The sequence below is a fragment of the Podarcis vaucheri genome (assembly GCF_965113315.1).
Source record: "Podarcis vaucheri genome assembly, chromosome: 10".
NCBI lineage: Eukaryota > Metazoa > Chordata > Lepidosauria > Squamata > Lacertidae > Podarcis > Podarcis vaucheri.
The window spans coordinates 16,423,244-16,442,817 of NC_138748.1; the positions used below are offsets into that span (position 1 = coordinate 16,423,244).

Below are 19,574 nucleotides of genomic sequence, written 5' to 3' on the forward strand. Positions count from 1 at the left end.
TATCCAAAATAGGCCATACCCAGTGCTTTTTTTTATTAAAAAATGTTTAGGGGTACTCTCTTTTTCCTACTAACAGGACGCGGGTGGTGCTGTGGGTTAAACCACAGAGCCTAGGACTTGCCGATCAGAAGGTTGGCGGTTCAAATCCCCGCGACGAGGTGAGCTCCCGTTGCTCAGTCCCGGCTCCTGCCAACCTAGCAGTTTGAAAGCACATCAAAGTGCAAGCAGATAAATAGGTACCACTCTGGCGGGAAGGTAAACGGCATTTCTGTGCACTGCTCTGGTTCACCAGAAGCGGCTTAGTCATGCTGGCCACATGACCTGGAAGCTGTACGCTGGCTCCCTTGGCCAATAAAGCGAGATGAGCGCCGCAACCCCAGAGTCGGCCATGACTGGACCTAATGGTCAGGGGTCCCTTTACATTTTACATTTTCCTACTCATATTGAAATACTGCCCTGCAATGAGGCCAAACCTAGATTCACAAAATGTTTAGGGGTATGTGTATGGGGGGGGGAGTAGAACTGAGTTATCTGTGACACAATTGGTCAGTTAGTTAAGTATTTGTATTTATTTACTTGATTTGGGGGGGCACCTGCCCCCTGGCTAAGCCCATGGGCAGCCTCCTCAAATATTTTATGGGGGAGGGGGTCGAATGCCCTATGTCTACATGTCACCTTCATCCCTGTTCCCAGGAGAGCATCCGCCCGAGAGAGAGACAGGGAGAGAAATAGGCACCATGAAGAGAAACGCCCGCGAGGCGCCTCTGGCTCGCTCCTCTTAGGATCTGGGGCGAGAGGGATAAGCACCGCTCGCCCCGGACGGGGGGGGGGGAGCGGCGCGTGCGCACTGCCGCCCGCCTCTCTTCCCGCCCCCCCTCTCTTCTCGCTACAGAAGCCGCCACAAAGCGCACAAGGCAGGGGAGCTCGCGTGAGCGCTCGGCGGAGGAGAGCGTAAGCCGCCAGGGGAAGCCGTGCGCTCGCGCCTGGTAGCCCGGAGGCGGGGAGAGAGAGAGAGAGAGGGAAGAGCCCAAGCTAAGAAAGCCGAGCCGAGCAGCGTCTTCCCAGAGCCGCGCACGGACAGCAGCAGCGGCGGCGGGTCTCTTCCTCTCCATCCGCCCAGCCGCTTAGACTGCAGGCAGCAGCAGCAACACGTTGCTGTGGGCGCCGCTGCCAGCCAACTTGGCGCCGCTACCCGAGGCAACTTTGCGGGCGCCGGTGGGGCGGGAAGCCGCTCTCGTTTCGTTGTTCTTCTTCTGATTCTGAAATGCTTCGTTCGGTGGCCGCCGCAGCTCCAACTCAGCTCCTTCCCCGGCGCAGCCTTTGGGCTTCTCCTCCTTCCGAGGCGCACGGAGCGCCTTGATCGCGCGCGCGCCGGCGACCCACCCGCTCGTGTGTGCCATCCGCTGGGAGCGGCGACGATGGAGCGCTTGGCTCGCTGCTTCCCCCCGGGGATCGCGCCCCGACGGCGGGCCAGCGGCTGAGGGCGATCTCGGGAGGGCGCGAGCAAAACGCCCCCAGGCAACCGTCGCTGGGAAAGGCGGAGCGCCGGGTGGCTTTCCGTGCGCGCGTCCAGCAGGACTGTCTGCGCTTGCAGTCTCCATTCGCGATCGGGGTTGATGCAACTTTTGAAGACCTGTCCCGAGAGGCTGCAGGAGGGGGTGGAAAACACACACACACACACACACACACCCCTCTCTCTTGGGCAAGGAGATTTCTTTCTTTTATTTTTCTGGGTGAGGTTGGGCTCTTCTCTGTCTCCAAATCGTGGATACGTTTGCTGAGGACATGAGTCGAACTTGAAGCCTGTGCAAACGAAGGAACCGTATGGTTTATTATCCATCATTCTCCGGATCATTTTTTTCAGGTCAGCTCAGTGCTGTTTTTCTAGACCCTTGTTCTCTTACCATGGCAGTGGTGCCCATCTGAGCGTTGCTGGGACTGGAAAGGAGTCCTGGGTCCAGGTTATGGGTGAAATGGGAGTGACTGGCAGCGCCACCAGCTTGGGCAGTGGGTATTACTAGAGGAGCACTGGAGGGCACCCAGCTCCGACCCTAAACCATGCAGCTTGTCAAGACGACATCCCTTGTCTTGGCTTGGCTTCTAGGCGCCCTGTCTGCCTTTGCCCATGGAGCATCGCCCCAGGTGCCAGTGAAGGGAGATAGCCTTGATGTTGGCAGAAAGGGCAGGGAGTGTGGATTGTGGTGCCAGGCGGCCACTCCACTGCCCTGGCGAGTGGTGGCACCCAGGACTATGGGGGGCTTCCCTTTAGGGAGTGTTGCTCGGGCTTCCCTGCAGAAAGGGCATTTAGCCAGATCCAAGGCTACAGCTAGAGATTTGGGGGACTGGGGTCCCTTGGAGAATTATGATCGTGCCAGGGGCTGGACTGCAGCACAAACTGGCCAACAAAGAACTCACCCGCGGAAAGCCACACATCGTTCCGATGGCCCTTTGGAAGGAGGTGGCGAGAGCCAGCTGAATAAAGACCTTTCTGTAGTCTTGGAGGTTGGGAGATACTCTGATCTCCCTGGGGCACAGGTACAGAAGAAGGAAAGCAGTAGAGACCCAGGAAGCATTCGTTCCAAAAGGCATGTAAGAAGCAAAAGGGGAGCTGGGCAGCCCCAGGACGGAGGGAGATCAGGAGAAGTCAAGGCTCTCACAGACAGTCTTGTAAGGAACTTCAGTGACTCATTAGACAGCCAGATGACTCCTTCTCCTGGGCCAGAAAATGATTTCCCCCAGGCGTTGCCTTTGAATGGATCCACAGCTGGCTCTTTCAGGAATGGTACATTCCGACCAGCCCGGGTCAAGAACCCTTTCTACCCGCTGACTGAGGAATCATATGGTGCCTACGCAGTCATGTGCCTGTCGATAGTGATCTTTGGCATTGGGATAATGGGCAACATGGCAGTGATGTGCATCGTGTGCCACAACTACTACATGAGAAGCATCTCCAACTCCTTGCTGGCCAACCTAGCCTTCTGGGATTTTCTCATCATTTTTTTCTGCTTGCCTTTGGTAATCTTTCAAGAGCTCACCAAAAAGTGGCTGCTGGACGATTTCTCCTGCAAAATTGTACCGTACATCGAGGTAAGCACAATGAATGCAATAACCTGTAATCTCATAATGGCTTTCGCGGACTGGAATCACTTGTCCTGTTGCTCTTTGATCTCCCATTTTTGCTGACAGTTAGTTAAGAATTATCCCTCTCCTGGGGTGAGACTTCTTCCAAGAACGTTCTGTTCACTCCCATCAGTTGTTCTTCATAACCTAATGGTTGGATGTTGTCATGTTCATTTGGAGACGTGAAATATTTCCGCTTGCTTATTTATTTGACTCAGGTGGTGCTTAGCGGCTTCATAATTCTTCCGCCCACCTTTGACTAGTTCAGCGAGAGTATTTATGTTTTGAGTTGCTGTAGTCCTGTTGACTTCAGTGAGATCAGCACCTTGATTGTAAGCTCATGATGTGAATGTAAGTCGATTGAAGTTGGCTCTGATCCTCATGCATGGGGGCTTCCTTCTCCGCTGCATGTAAGGATTGCTACCTGTACTCGCTTAGGGCATTTAGTAAGCCAAGCTGTGTTTGGAATATGGGATAACAATTTTTGGACTGTGCACCCCCTGCAATTTGATTTCAAAAGCAGATTCGAAGTGGTTTGAATAAACCTTACTTGGAAATATATGTTATACGGCTTTAAGTTGAACTGACTCCCCACATAAATACATTTAGATTGGTATTTAATAGGCTTAAATCCAAATATTCCACTTTAATTGATGGACCGGGCTACCAAAACAAACCACACGGTTAAAGGATGCCAATCCTGCACTCACAATAAAAAGGAACATAGAATCAGGGTACATCTTATTCAAATACATGCATGTATTCACATGTGTGCATCAACTATATATGAAAGTACTTGATGTTCAAGAAGCCACACATAATGTGGGGAGAGAAGTTGCCTATAACTCTTGCTCTTGCCAGATTTACTGCAGAAGATGAAAAATATTTTCATTCTCGAGTTGGAAAGTAATGGACTGAAGGATGTGGCTTGATAGTCAGAAAACCATCAAACTGATGGATGCATTATTAATGTAACTGGTTAGTTCCAAATCCCACGCTTCTGTCTTCTTTTCTTTAAATGCCTCAGGTTCCACTTAAATCCTTGCTTCTTGGCAAGAGCACAGATACTCTGCCAGGCCTTCAGCCAGCTGGCCAGAATCCTGCCACCATTCAGGTTGTCTGTTTTATTTATTTACTGGGGTGTGCACACACAAAAACCACACACACTCTAAAGCTGGCCGATAGTGCTGTAGAGTAATTCTGGCAGGCTATACTGCTCTGTGTGAGAGAGAAAGACAATATCCATTTAACTAACAGCAGTGGGGTAAGTAAAGATAAAAAACACACACTTCTCATTATATTTTAAGAAGGAGGTCCTGTTTGTTAAGCATGAAACTATTCATTGAATTGTATTTAAATCTGACTGGCATGGGGATGGAAGAGTGGGTGTGAACTTTCTCTCTTTCTTCCCAATCGTGTTGTACTGGGAGGCGCACTGGCATGAAAATGCATTGCCCAACAACTTGTAACTGTCACAGCTTTGATTTGTGACGTATAAATGCTCTCCTTTAGGGTATAGCCCTAAACTGCATCGCTCCTCATACAACACAGCTGTATTGAATAAATGTATCCCTTTTCACTGTGGAACCAGAGCTGTTTATAAAGTTAGATGTCCCAATAACAACTGCCAGTGTTCCTTTATTGTAGGTCTAGTCATTGTCAGGCAATCGTCAATGAAATCCATATCTGGATTTAAACTGTGTAGTTGCTACGTTTGGTTTTGTTGTGGTTTCTTCATCATAAGCCAATTCTGGGAGGATCTGGGATCCTGAAAAGCAGTATAGAGATTGTTTAAATAAGTGGCATGAAATTGTAAACCTGCAACGATGTGGGCGAACTCTCCCCGTTCCTTACAAGGTCAGTGTTTTGCTTTTTATATTTTAAAGGTGCGTTTAGGTTATTAAGATTGTAAGATATGGATGGGGGAACCTGTAGCCCTTCAGATGTTACTGAATTCCAGCTCCCATCAACCCAGCCAACAAGACCAATGGTGAAGGATGATGGGAGCTGTAGCTGAGCAGTGTCTGGAGAGTTGCAAGTTTTCCACCTCTAAGAAAAGTCCCAATGGATCATGCTGAGGACTCATATCATATCATCCTGTTTCCAACCATGTCCAACCAATTATTTCCAGGAAACCAATGGATATGAAGCCAACTGTGTATGTTGGATGACAAGTACCTTATTTACCTGTCCTGACCCTACTGCCAATAAATATTTATTGGATGATTGACATTACAGAAGAGAGTAAACTATCTTTTCCCATTCACTTCCTCTGTATCATTCTTAATTACAACATATCCCTCTTTGTCCTCTGTTTTTCTAAAACTGGTTTTTTGGGGGAAACCCCATGCTAAAGCAGAACTGGGCTTACTGTGCCCCATTTAGGTATTAGAACAGGCTTCCTCAACCTCGGCCCTCCAGATGTTTTGAGACGACAATTCCCATCATCCCTGACCACTGGTCCTGATAGCTAGGGATCATGGGAGTTGTAGTCCCAAAACAGCTGGAGGGGCGAGGTTGAGGAAGCCTGTATTGGAGTTTCCCCATGAATCTGGTGTACTTGGAGCAGTGTTTCTGAGCCACCCGATTTAAGAGACTGTCTGATGTTATAAGTGAATAGAGGCTGGACAAATTGCCAGCTTTGACTCTCTTAAGTAAGCGAGGTTCCCATCCTGCTTTGTGGGAGAGATCAGTGTTCATTCAGAGAAAACTCCCATGAATGACCTATGTTCTATAGCCTCCAGAGTGTACAAAGGCAGTAACCTAGCACACTATTGCTCAACCCATGCTCCTGTTGCTGCATGCTCCTGTGCTGGTGAAGCAATTGGGTTATCACTGGCAATTTAACTGTTGAGCCAAGCACTTCTCATCCTGCTGTGTTAAAAGAGTTGTTCTCTGAAGTCCAACCCATATTTCGTCTTTGAGGTATGATTGCCATTTCTCCCTTCCGGCTAGTTCCCATGTCATCAGTAATATATGGATATTTTTATCATGTAGGTAGGCTCAGTCACCTGAATGCTTCCCACCCAAGCATCACCGGTAGCCTTGAAGGAAAAAGAAGGCTGGTAGGCATGGTCACCTGAACTCTCATCTTACCTATATGCTCAAAAGATCCATTCATTACCAGTATGTCATGGGTGCTGGCTGAAGGGGTGAAGCTTTGTGGTGAGAGCCACACTCAAATCTTTATATCAGTCTGCCCGAGTCAGTTCTTATTAAGGAGTAGACTACTAAAATACAGCCATGCAATGTTTTTGAAGGTCTAAACAAAGATTTATGAAGAGTTTAACCAAGCTTGTCCCAACCTCTGCAGTATTCATGCCAAATAAATTATGGATTTCATGTTCGTTTCATGCCACAAAATCATGAAGATTTATTAAGGCCTTGGGCTTCTGGCATGTTTCCAGTATGAATCTCTAGGCTCCACTTGGGACAAGTTGTTAGGAATATTTGGGTGTGGTCTGTTCTGTTGCATTAGTTTCGTCAAGTCTCTGGACCATAAACAAAAGCATTTTGCTGTGAGAGGAGTTCTCTTTAAAGACTTAAAATCCAATTTTATGTTAATTTGCCTTTAGCTAATAAAAAAAACCACACACAATGGAAAGCAGCTATTTAATTTCTAGTGTTTTCTCCTGAATTTATTCCCAAACTTTAATTTACTATGGAAACAGTATTATTCATATACTGCATTTTCATTTTGCATTTGAAATCTCTTTTGTTAGTGGTGTAATGGGAAGTCTGCTTAAAAACAAAACAACTGAAAATTGTATACAGTTTAAATTGTGTATACCAAGTAAAATGACCATGCTGTTTGGAAAATGTATTGTTTGTGTTCTTCAGACAGTTTGCATATATTGTAAATTAGTAAGAGACTGCAAGAAATTGCTTTTCATAGCTGCAGCCTTGATGCATTTTCTATGTAGGTGTGCCCTTGATTTCATTGGGAGTTTTCCTGTGGAATGAAATTTGCAGCCTTAAATAGAACCAAAAAATAACAACAACATGCAACATTTAAGCTGCAATCAATTGTTGTAGAGTAGATCCATGGAAGAATTCATATTATAGATTGCAAACAGGTACAAATGGTTGTGGCATGTTTTCACTCTAAAGGTATTATGCTATTCTGATAGTGTTTGGTAAGGTAGTTATTTACAGGCCACTTCCACTGATAAAGGCCCCTTGGCTCACACTCACACAAACTTAAGTGATCTATAAATGACTCCTTTGGTGAGAGTTTTATTGATGCTGAATACATAACAGTACTTGTTAAGAGACACATCTGCTAGTAGGTTGATCAGATTATGAGCCTGCAAGTTAACCAACCAATTGCACCATAAGCAGGTGTGCAGTATTTTACTTAGGGCGGTCTTCACTAATCCAAATTAACAATACTGCGTTTTCCCCAGTGCAGCTATTTGTGTTTTAATTACCCATCAGTACAGCTGAGTAGGCGCTAATTATGCAGAAAATTAGTAATGAAAACATGCAAAAAAAGTACAAAATTTTATATATCTTTCTGCGCTATATATTGTTAAAATGTTCTTTGCAATTGCAGGCAACTCCCAATTTACACGGGGTTTACATTGCAATGGACCACATTTTTATGGGAAAGTGTGTATATTTGAAACGCCACTGAAAAAGCCTGCGGACACCCCATTCTGCCCTCACCCTGCCCCCTCTGTCTTCCGCCCCTTTTATGACATTTTGGGGTCACTTCCAGGTTTGGTGGGACGCACATATCAGAAGCGCCTAAAACGGTCGCTGCCTGTATTGTTTTCTGAATCTGCATTTTTAAATTTAAAGTATAGACTGCCTTTGCGAGTTAAGTGTTTTACCTCTGTGTAAAGTACACTCTCGGCTTGGCCACATGGAAATTTTAATTGATAGTAGAAGAAGTAATCAAAAATGTCCTATCTATATTAAACTCTTTCCCCACCTTCCCTTTGATTTTGTAATACAGTGTTACCTCGGGTTACAGATGCTTCAGGTTACAGACGCTTCAGGTTACAGACTCTGCTAACCCAGAAATAGTACCTCGGATTAAGAACTTTGCTTCAGGATGAGAACAGAAATTTTGCAGCGGCAGGCCCCATTAGCTAAAGTGGTATCTCAGGTTAAGAACAGTTTCAGGTTAAGAACAGACCTCCAGAACAAATTAAGTTTTTAACCCGAGGTAAAGGGTTACCTCTGTACATAGGGACGCGCGGGTGGCGCTGTGGGTTAAACCACAAAGCCTAGGACTTACTGATTGGAAGGTCGGCGGTTCGAATCCCCGCGACGGGGTGAGCTCCCGTTGCTCGGTCCCTGCTCCTGCCAAACTAGCAGTTCAAAAACACGTCAAAGTGCAAGTAGATAAATAGGTACCGCTGCAGCGGGAAGGTAAACAGCGTTTCCGTGCGCTGCTCTGGTTTGCCAGAAGCGGCTTAGTCATGCTGGCCACATGACTCGGAAGCTGTACGCCGGCTCCCTCAGCCAATAAAGCGAGATGAGCGCCGCAACCCCAGAGTCGGTCACGACTGGACCTAATGGTCAGGGGTCCCTTTACCTTTAACCCTGTACATTCCTTGTTATCTTTCCAGGGCTCCTCAATGTCCCTATGCCACATGAACAAATGCACATGGTGTACGATGCATTTTGAGGGATTATTCACATTTTTGTGTGTGTCTGGAGGGTGTGGTCATTCCCTCTGTGATATGCAGAGATATTGAGAACTATGACCTGGGGGACTTACAGTGGATGGCAGAAGACTCTGAGATGGCTAAGGGTCAGACTGCTTCTTTTCATGGAGAGATACACAGTATCTTACTGAGAGCCCTGCTGGTCAAATGACACAGGCCTGCCACCTTCCTCTAGCTCAGTGGTGAGTCCCCTTCCATGCCTGTCTCCCTAGCTGCACAGAAATTTAAGCAAAGGTAAGGCACCTTCGGTTCACTAACCAGCTCTTCCAGAGAGGTGGAGCCTACGACACTCCAGAGGGGGGCAAGATCAGCTTGTACATCCCATTGCCCCATTATAAGATAAGGGCTAGAACTGCTTGGATAGGGCCAAATGGATTTGTCCAAGTGGGTTTTGAGGAGAGAATTCTGCAACAAACAGGCCTTCCCTCCACACACCTGGGCTGTCACAAAATGGCCATTTGTTTTACTGGTAAATAACGATAGTTATAAAGGCATGCTTATTCTTGGATCTGAAGCAGCAGCAGCAGCAGCAGCAATAGTAATAATAATAATAATAATAATAATAATAATAATAATAATAATAATAATAATTTATTTATACCCCTTCCCCATCTGGCTGAGCCTCCCCAGCCACTCTGGACGGCTTCCAACAGAACATTAAAATACAATAACTTATTAAACATTAAAAGCTTCCTTAAACAGGGCTGCCTTCAGATGTCTGGTAGTTGTTTTTCTCTTTGACATTTGGTGGGAGGGCATTCCACAGGGCGGGTGCCACTACCGAGAAGGCCCTCTGCCTGGTTCCTTGTAACTTGGCTTCTCGCAGTGAGGGAACCACCAGAAGGGCCTCGGAGCTGGACCTCGGTGTCCAGGCAGAACGATGGGGGTGGAGACGCTCCTTCAGGTATACTGGGCCGAGGCCGTTTAGGTCTTTAAAGGTCAGCACGAACACTTTGAATTGTGCTGAGAAACGTACTGCGAGCCAGTGTAGGTCTTTCAAGACTGGTGTTACGTGGTCTCGGCAGCCACTCCCAGTCACCAGTCTAGCTGCCGCATTCTGGATTAGTTGTAGTTTCCAGATCACCTTCAAAGGTAGCCCCACATAGAGCGCATTGCAGTAGTCCAAGCAAGAGATAACTAGAGCATGCACCACTCTGGCGAGACAGGCTGCGGGCAGGTAGGGTCTTAGCCTGCGTACCAGGTGGAGCTGGTAGACAGCCGCCCTGGACACAGAATTGACCTGCACCTCCATGGACAGCTGTGAGTCCAGAATGAGTCCCAGGCTGCGCACCTGGTCCTTCAGGGGCACAGTTACCCCATTCAGGACCAGGGAGTCCTCCACACCCGCCCACCTCCTGTCTCCCAAAAACAGTACTTCTGTCTTGTCAGGATTCAACCTCAATCTGTTAGCTGCCATCCATCCTCCAACCGCCTCCAGACAATTCCTTGCAACCAGTTATACAAACAGAAGCAGTGTACTTCCTTAGTCCACCTTCTAACTTAAATTGCTTTGTGTCTTCTTCTTCTTCTACTACTACTACTAATTTATTATTTATACCTTGCCCATCTGGCTGGGTTTCCCCAGCCACTCTGGGCGACTTCCTACTCATGGCACCTTTGCAATGTGGGGAGGACTGGAGCATAGTTACTCAGTGCTCCACAATACTAAAGTATTTGTTGAAGTGGTTCAAAGTGAATTTGGCAGAGAAAATTGGATTGGGCTTCCAGCACAGGTCGGCAAGTTGTGTGTGTCATAAGATCGATAGGTACACGGCTAATGTAGTTGGCTAATACTACGTCGCACATTTTCTTTTCTTAAAAAGCCTGAAGTTCCATTTAAATCCTTGCTTCCTGGCAAGCATTCCAGTGTTCTGCCAGCCAAGCTTTTGACCAGCTGGTAAGATTTGTTTTTGATCATTCAGATATTAGAAAGGCTTGTGTCTCTCACTGTTCACTTCCCAGTTCCCTCCCTGCATCATAAAAGATGTGAGTGCGGAAAAAGTAACAGCGGAGCTGGCTCTTCGTGATCCACAGATACTTGTATCGGGCTTAAACTCTGAATGTTGAGATTTCAAAACAGAAAGGGATTTGTCTTAGACTTGGCAGAAAACAGAGGTCAGCAATTTTTGGGGAGTAAAAAAGCTACATTTGTTATCTCTGTGCTACAGAATTAGTTCTGCCTGTGCTAGCCTTGGCATTAAGCTCCCTTCTGAGTTTACACAGTAGAGGATGGCAGGATTGCTCTTTAAATTTGAGAAGGAACATCGGAAGCTGTACATAGGAGTCCAACTTTCTAGCTCAGTGTTATCTCTCTAGGGTTTCAGACGGTGGTCTTTTCCCAGCCTTACCTGGCGATTCTGGGAATTGAACCTGGCACATTCTGACACGCAGAGCAGATCCTGTACCACTGCCTTTCCTGTAGCACAGAAACAGCAAGGCAACAGTACCAATAGCATCATGATGCTAGTTTGAAGGAGCTTGTATGCCAACAGCTTGCAAGACCTCAGTACCACTTCTGACGCCAACTTGGCAAGTTGGTCAAAGCATCTACGTGCAGCCAGTCCACCAACAGAATCCCTGGTCTTAGGTGCCCTGTAGATGTCACTCCAGCTGTGTGTAAGCTACGTGCCAATTCTGTGGAAAAGATGGCCCGCCCCACATAGTTGTATCATACAGACACAGCTGCAAGTTGCAGCACGTCTCTGTTAATGGGAAAGCAGCTCCAACGCTCTTGAAGAAGAAGAGTTTGGATTTGATATCCCGCTTTATCACTATCCGAAGGAGTCTCAAAGCGGCTAACATTCTCCTTTCCCTTCCTCCCCCCACAACAAACAGTCTGTGAGGTGAGTGGGGCTGAGAGACTTCAAAGAAGTGTGACTGGCCCAAGGTCACCCAGCAGCTGCATGTGGAGGAGCGGAGATGTGAACCCGGGCCCCCAGATTACGAGTCCACCGCTCTTAACCACTACACCACACTGGCTCTTGAGGCCACGTCTAACACAAATGCGATATCGAATGAACTGGGAAGGGGCAATTCATAGTGCAGACTGGGGGTCCTCAACCCTTCTATCCCTAGGGCCAAGTTGAGATGGCTGAAAAGACCCACAGCTCACAAAATGGTCACAGTCACAGAATACTGGCACGGAGGTAGATTTTGGCAAAATCAGTTGGCAGTTACTGACTTCACTTTCTACTGATATCTAATCCACCTTTGGAAATTTACTTTAAAATTTGCCACAGCGTTTTCCTTACAGGCAAGGTGTTCCATAGTGCAGCTTTCCTCAGCCTTAACTGCAGACCCTGGAGCTAATGTGACTCAGACACTCCATTTTAGTCAGAAGCTGCTGATCCATAAACTATAAGCAGAGAGAGCTTTTTCTTTTATATTTTCCCTTCCTCACATGCTTCTTACCAATATCCTGTAATTTCGTCTCCTGTTCTCCTTTCGCACTCAGCTTGCACCTTATTCCCACCCTCAAACTGCCAGATTCTTTCATTCCTCCTCCCCGTTCTTTTCACATTCACTTATTCCTCCTCTAGCACCCTTCCTCCCTTATCTCCTTCCTTCCAATTCCCAATGTATTTATCATTCTTGTTGTTGCTAGTAGTATAATAATAAAAATAACAAGGGCCATTTCATCTCACTTGCCAGTTTTCTTCAACACCTCCACTGACTCTTTTCCCTCAGAGGAGGAAGACCTTCCTTTCTGTCCTTCCTCCCTGAATTTCTCTGCCTCCCAGACACCTTCACTCAGCATGCAGGGGGGTTCTGGTGTTGGCATTGGCTTGTCACCATGTAAATATATGGTAAAAAATTAAGAAATGGGTCCCCAAACACATGTTTGTCCTAGGTCTGAAAAGGTTGAAAATAACCAGGTTTAAATCAATTTATTTTGTTTGTTTAAATTACGAACCACTCTGTCTTTTCATAAACTGTCTCCTACTTTCACTTGGCCTATAGTCAGTTCCCAAATAAACCATTGGAACAAGTGCTAATTTAAGAGTGGACCAATCTATCTCATTCGTGTGTGTGTGTGTGTGTGCGCGCGCATTCACAGTTTTATTTTGTTGATATTTTATGGTTGATGTGAACTTTATTGAAGAACCCAGGCTGCATTCACACGGCAGTTTATTCCATTTTCATGGTGTTTCCCTAACTGTAGGGACTCTGATGGAAGATAGGGCAAGTTTAGTGTTCATTTGTTGCTTCCACAAAAGAATGTTTGCAAATAATATGGGAATGAGTGCTAATCTTGTACTATATTCTGCCAAGGTAACAGCTCCGTAGTTATCAACTGGATGCAAACCGGTCTTTCTTGTTTTTGTAAAAAAATATGGAACTTTGGGGATTCCTAGACCGGGGGTCAGCAACCTTTTTCAACCATCCCTCAGACCATGTGGTACCCGGACTATATTTTTTGGGTGGAAATGAAGGAATTCCTATGCCCCACAAATAACCCAGAGATGCATTTTAAATAAAAGCACACATTCTACTCATGTAAAAACACCAGGCAAGCCCCACAAATATCCCAGAGATGCATTTAAAAGGACACATTCTACTCATGTAAAAACACTGATTCCCGGACCGTCTGTGGGCCAGATTGAGAAGGTGATTGGGCTGCATCCGGCCCACGGGCCTTAGTTGCCTACCCCTGTCCTAGACCTTTTCTGCCCCATTCCTCTGTCCCTGTAACAAAGGGAGTCAGGGGTGTTCTAATGAAACATTTCCCTTGCTCTCATCCAGTGCTAGACATTTCAGAATCCTGACTATATTAGGGCAGCTTTGTCTTCAAGGGTGATCTTAGGAGTTACAGGCAAGAAAGAATTCCATACAGGACGTTGGGCTGGCAGAGAAGAGAGGGAGCGCTTTCTCTATTCCCAGCCTAGAAATTTAGCAGGCTACTGCAGAAGAGAGTAGCATCTAACTTGCCTCTTCTGCCAGCAGGCTAGTAATTTCTGTGGACTTATTTACAAGGCTGTGTTTGAGGCAGGTGGGTGGAGTCACTGCACATAAGGCATTCAAAGGTGCTGGATTCTGTTGCTTTAGCAATACAGTGGTACCTCGAGTTAAGTACTTAATTCATTCCGGAGGTCCGTTCTTAACCTGAAACTGTTCTTAACCTGAAGCACCACTTTAGCTAATGTGGCCTCCTGCTGCCGCCACACTGCCGGAGCACGATTTCTGTTCTCATCCTGAAGCAAACTTCTTAATCCAAGGTATTATTTCTGGGTTAGCGGAGTCTGTAACCAGAAGCGTATGTAACCTGAAGCGTATGTAACCCAAGGTACCACTGTAAAAAGGAATGCAATATAATGAAATGATGACAATTATTAATACAGGGTTTTTTTAAAAAAAAACTGCAGTTGATAAGACTTTCTTTCACACAAAACTTTAATAAGGGGCACAGCAATAGTAGGTATATACTTCAGCATTTACATCAGCTCACTGGTATATCACTCGCAACGTGTCTTTTGAAGTGGGTTAAAAAAATTAATCTCATTCTGTCATAAGAACTACTCGGTGAGGTTTTAAGCAATTGTGCAATTTCTGTTTCAGAGCCCAGAGACTGAAACTGAGAGATTCAATCATCTCTGAGTCAATCAACTTGGCCTTGATGTCAATTGAGCTAATAGTTAAATGTATGGGAATATGCTATTAAGAATTTACTGGTTTTGAAGCCAAGGTTACAAGACTTAATTTTTTCTGTTTTAGTAGCTCCGTGATGTTGTAAAAAACCCCCCACAACCAACTTATTTGTTAGCTATCTTAGCACTGGCCCATCCTTTTGACCTAAGTTTTACTACCTCAGAATGAGGGCATATGTTTTCCCCTTCTCAATTAAACTACATATTTGGTTTGTGTTTGCTAAGCTTTTTCCTCCGACTGTATCCCTGACAGTTTAACTCACCAAATTAATAGATTTGCCTACCAAAAAAAAAATATTTACCGTTCTTCAGCTATGGCATAATTAAGCATGTCTCTCATTGCAGGGCTCCATGATTCTCAAGAAGAAATATCAGAATTGCTCAGCTGAGCTAGAGTTTACCAGGTTTTATCCTAAGTGCCTCATATTTCGCAGGGATATTGACTTTTAGCAATCAGATATGCCCATTAAATGCTGAAGGCCAATGTGTGGGATACATTTCTATAATTGCATATAATTACACACTCTGTCCTTGCGGAACTTTTTATGAGATGTACATAAACAAGAATATTTCAAAATTATGATGGGAATCTGCCTTCCTTTTGAAATGTGCCTGCTATGGAATCTTAATTATCTCAGCAAACATTAAATAAGCAAAAAATTACAGTCAGCTGCCCAGTATTTTAAGGGTGTTCTCTTTTAAAAAATGATGTACTATGTGGATGCTGGGCTAATTTATAATAAATGCAAGCCTCTGGGATAGGGGGAGAAGAAAAATCTTTAGCAGTTCCTGTTTGTATTCCTTCAAAGCTCCAGTGCATCTTGACAGAGATTTATTTTTAAAAAACAACCTTCGGAAGAGCCACCTTTCAGTATTAAAACCAATGGGAAATTTGCATAGAGTAAACAATAAGAGCACATGCAAAAGGTCTAGGCCTGGGTGGTGTATCAGTATATCGCTTGAAACCGAATTGCGAGAGCGGTTTTAGAACTTCTGGTCATGCAATGTATCAAAAATCCCCAGCACGGCGCAGTGCCCACCTGGCAGTCTGCAAAGGTAGCTTGCGTCTCCCAAGCCTAAAAGTTCAGGCTAGCATAGGGTTACCAGACGTCCCCAGTTCCAGGGGACAGTCCCCAGATTTGCAAATCTGTCCCTGGGAAACGTGGCAGTGTCAGCCTCAGCAGCCCGGAGCCAGCCTGGTAGCGTAGTTGGCTCTGGCTGGCTTCAGGAGCTGCTCGCTGCTGTGGTGCCCGCCATTTTTCCTCACCGGAAGTCCCCATATGAAGTGTCTTTTGCGCATATTATGTGTCTTGCGTGATCTCCTGTTCCCTTCCCCTTTTGTTTTGACTGATAGGGGGAGGCTCGGGAGTGGAGGCTGGCCAGCCGTTGCCCAGTTTCTTAAAAACTCTGGGCATTTATGTTTCACAGGCTGCGAAAGAAGGGCTTCACACCTTTATACCATATGCATGTGTGCTTGGGCCCAGGGTCTTTTGCCTCACCATCCCCACTACTGACTCCCTGTTGCTACTCAGCTTTAAAAAATAATCTGGTAACCATAGGCTAGCAGTGATGTTTGGGCAGCGTGTTTCTATTTACCTGCCAGGGACAAATACAAAGAGCGCCAACCTGAGAAATCTCCAGAGTGGAGGGCAGGAAGTGGCACACTCATGGATGGAACTGTGGCTCTCGGTGCTGCCGCTTGCATGCTGAGAGATTGTCGCAACGAGCCATGGCTGGCTGTTTCAGGGCGGCCAGAGGCTCCACGGTGCCCCACCATGCGGTGCCCCGGCCAATGCCCTCTGCCATGATCTCTTAGATGATGCTGGTGTTAGTCTGTCATAGTTTGTATGTTAATTATGCCTGTTGAAGAATAGGGTAGATATTCCTACAGTAGAGAAATAATTGGCTTGCGGGTCAGGCTAGCAGCCATCTTGAAATCTAGTACTGAATATTGTATGCCTTTAAGTGAGGGGTAGCCAAAGTGGAGCCCTCCCAATGTTAGTGGACTACAACTCCCATTATACCATACTCTCTTGGCCATGCTATGATGATGATGATGATGATCTTACTATGTGTACCCCACCCATCTGGCTGGGTTTCCCCAGCCACTCTGGGCGGCTTCCAACAGAATTAAAAGCACAATAAAACATCAGACATGAAAAACTTCCCTAAACAGGGCTGCCTTCAGATGTCTTCTAAAAGTCAGATAGTTGTTTATTTCCTTGACATCTGATGGGAGGGCATTCCACAGGGCGGGCGCCACTACCGAGAAGGCCCTGCGAGTTGAGACTGATGGGAGTTGAAGTCTGGAGCGCATCGTATTGGCTGTCTCTGCTCTCTATTAAGGTGCATATTTCAAGTCCTCGTTCGTATTTAAACTCACTTTTGTATTTCTCCCTATCCAGGTGGCGTCCCTTGGAGTAACTACCTTCACGTTATGTGCCCTCTGCATAGACCGTTTCCGTGCTGCCACGAACGTGCAGATGTATTACGAGATGATTGAAAACTGTGCGTCCACAACTGCCAAGCTGGCTGTTATATGGGTCGGGGCTCTGTTGCTGGCTCTCCCTGAGGTGGTTCTGCGCCAATTGACTAAGGAGAACTCGGAAGTCAGTGGGAGCCCTCCTGTGGAAAGGTGCGTGGTGAAGATCTCTCCCCACTTGCCTGACACCATCTACGTTTTAGCCCTCACGTACGACGGCGCGAGGCTCTGGTGGTATTTTGGCTGTTACTTCTGCTTGCCTACGCTCTTTACCATTACTTGCTCTTTGGTTACGGCAAGGAAAATCCGAAAGGTGGAGAAGGCCTGTACGAGGGGAAACAAGCGACAAATTCAGCTGGAAAGCCAGATGAACTGCACAGTCGTGGCTCTGACCATTTTATATGGTTTCTGCATCATTCCTGAAAACATCTGCAATATTGTCACCGCCTACATGTCCACGGGGGTCTCTCAGCAGACTATGGACCTCCTGCACCTTATTAGCCAGTTTCTGTTGTTCTTCAAATCCTGTGTGACTCCGGTTCTCCTTTTCTGTCTTTGTAAACCATTCAGCCGAGCCTTTATGGAGTGTTGCTGTTGCTGCTGTGACGAGTGCATCCAGAAGTCCTCCACCGTGACAAGTGATGATAATGACAATGAATATACAACAGAGCTTGAACTCTCCCCTTTCAGTACTATACGACGTGAGATGTCCACATTTGCCTCTGTTGGGACTCACTGTTAGCTCATCCTTTTGATCAACATGCAGGTCCAGCTTGCAAAAATCTGTCGGGGTTGCTCTGTCGACTTCAGTGGGATCCCGGGTTTTGCGATTTGATTTGATTTCAACATAGTTTATGTTGAGAAACGAGAAGCAAATGGAAGTCCTGTAAGGCCAACTGTAAACTGGTTTGCATATTAACATATTTGCTTTGAGAAATAAGTTTTAGTCACTAAAAACAAAGACGTACTGCCAATGTGGAGTTATAAATCATTTCATATATGGTGCTAGCACTCTGTGTCTGAAGGGAAGGCAGAAGCCACTCCTATGTATCATTTAATTTAATTTTCTGCTAGATATTATTTTGGCTGCTAAAACAAAAAAACTACATTGAGAATGATCCAGCTTATGGTAGGCGTTTCTGTTGTCCCAGGGAATGGCCCATGAAGCCATCACCTTGGTGAAGCTATGGAGGTCTGATTCTAGTCAGTTCCTGGATAAGTGGCCGTGTGGGAGCCATACTTATGTTGCCTTCAGTTCTGTGTTAGAAAAAAGATGGGAAGTAAATGAAGGAGAGGAAGAAATAATGCCTGAATCCTAATCACAGTTAACCTAAGAACTTTCACTGAACACAGTGAAGTTGCTTGTGAGTAAATGTGCATATGATTCTGCAGTTGTGCCATCGGTTCCCCTGTAGCAATTAGTGGTCGACAAATACGAATAATCCCATTGATTTCAATGGGAAAAAGTTGAAGCATATTCTTAAATCTCCTTCGGGACTTGAAATTGTTTAACGTAGGCTGAACCAGGCACACTGTTTTCCCTATCCCCCCCCCCAAAAAAAAGTTTTATGGAAATATATGGTTTGAAGTATTTAAGAATAGTTTGAAGCCCCTTTTATGGGACATTAATTGGTTATTTTAAAAATAGTATAAAATACTTGAGTTTCATACTTTGCTGAGCAGCTTTTTAACGGCTCTACCAAATTACTTCCACAATGAGGAAAGCCGTCATTTGTTTCTTTGCATTAACTGCAAAACTGAATGAGTCATAATTGCATAGCACTCTTGGCGATAACTTGTCTTGATAGCAGAAGGCTGATTCTCTCTTCCTATATGAGTAGCAATTGTTTATTTTTATTTTTAAACAGCACTAGTGCAGACTATATTTACAAATGTATGCCTGGCTTCTTGGTGCCTGTCCTTCTTTGTATACCTCTAGTTGCACATTATTGCACTGAATTGGAAGTCAAGAGATATCTGCACAGTGGCTTCTCAATCTTGTATATCTAAAGGAAATAACCTGCGTTATTAAAATGAATCCCATAATTTTTCAATGTACAATGTACAGTCAGAAGATTTGATATTTCTACAATGGGTATTTCCTTTCTAACACATAGATGTAGACTAAGTTATTATGTTCTGTTCAATCCATGGAATTTCCACTCACGTCAGGGTGTATTGCCTGTAATTCCATTATTTTCTTTTTACAATGTTTTTTTTTTTTACACTAAGGGTATGTCCTCAGTCTGTGTGTATAATTCCTGCTGTAAGTGATGGTGCTGTTGTAGGGGGTGAGATGTAAGAATTTGCTACAGAATTAGTGACAATAAATTTGAAGGCTTGCAATGTGTGGTGCATAATTTCCGCCCTTCACTCCTGGTTTTCATTAAAAACATAAATTGAGTCAAATTTCAGAAAATTTGATAGACTGTTTTGCTGGCTGTCTCATGTATTATGCGAAATCTCTACTAAGCTGGCACCATCTATTTACTACTACAGTGAAGAGAAGTGGAAAAAGTCAGGGGTTTTTTCATTCAGTAACTGGATACAACTTGAGTGGAATACAAGCATTCCACCTGTGGAGGAATAGTGTGGCAGACAGAAAGATTCCCTCTCCACTCTTCTGTGTGCTATTCTGAAAGTTCTTCC

The 19,574-nt window shown here is 45.3% G+C and overlaps 1 protein-coding gene across 1 annotated transcript; it reads left to right on the forward strand.

The window, feature by feature from the left end:
• The first annotated feature begins 1,496 nt into the window (after nucleotides 1-1,496).
• On the forward strand, nucleotides 1,497-19,271 carry GPR37 (G protein-coupled receptor 37). The gene is made up of 2 exons (XM_082239692.1): nucleotides 1,497-3,087; nucleotides 16,849-19,271. The coding sequence occupies exons 1-2, from the start codon at nucleotides 2,059-2,061 to the stop codon at nucleotides 17,665-17,667; spliced, it is 1,848 nt and encodes a 615-aa protein (XP_082095818.1). The 5' UTR covers nucleotides 1,497-2,058; the 3' UTR covers nucleotides 17,668-19,271.
• Nucleotides 19,272-19,574: the final 303 nt, after the last annotated feature.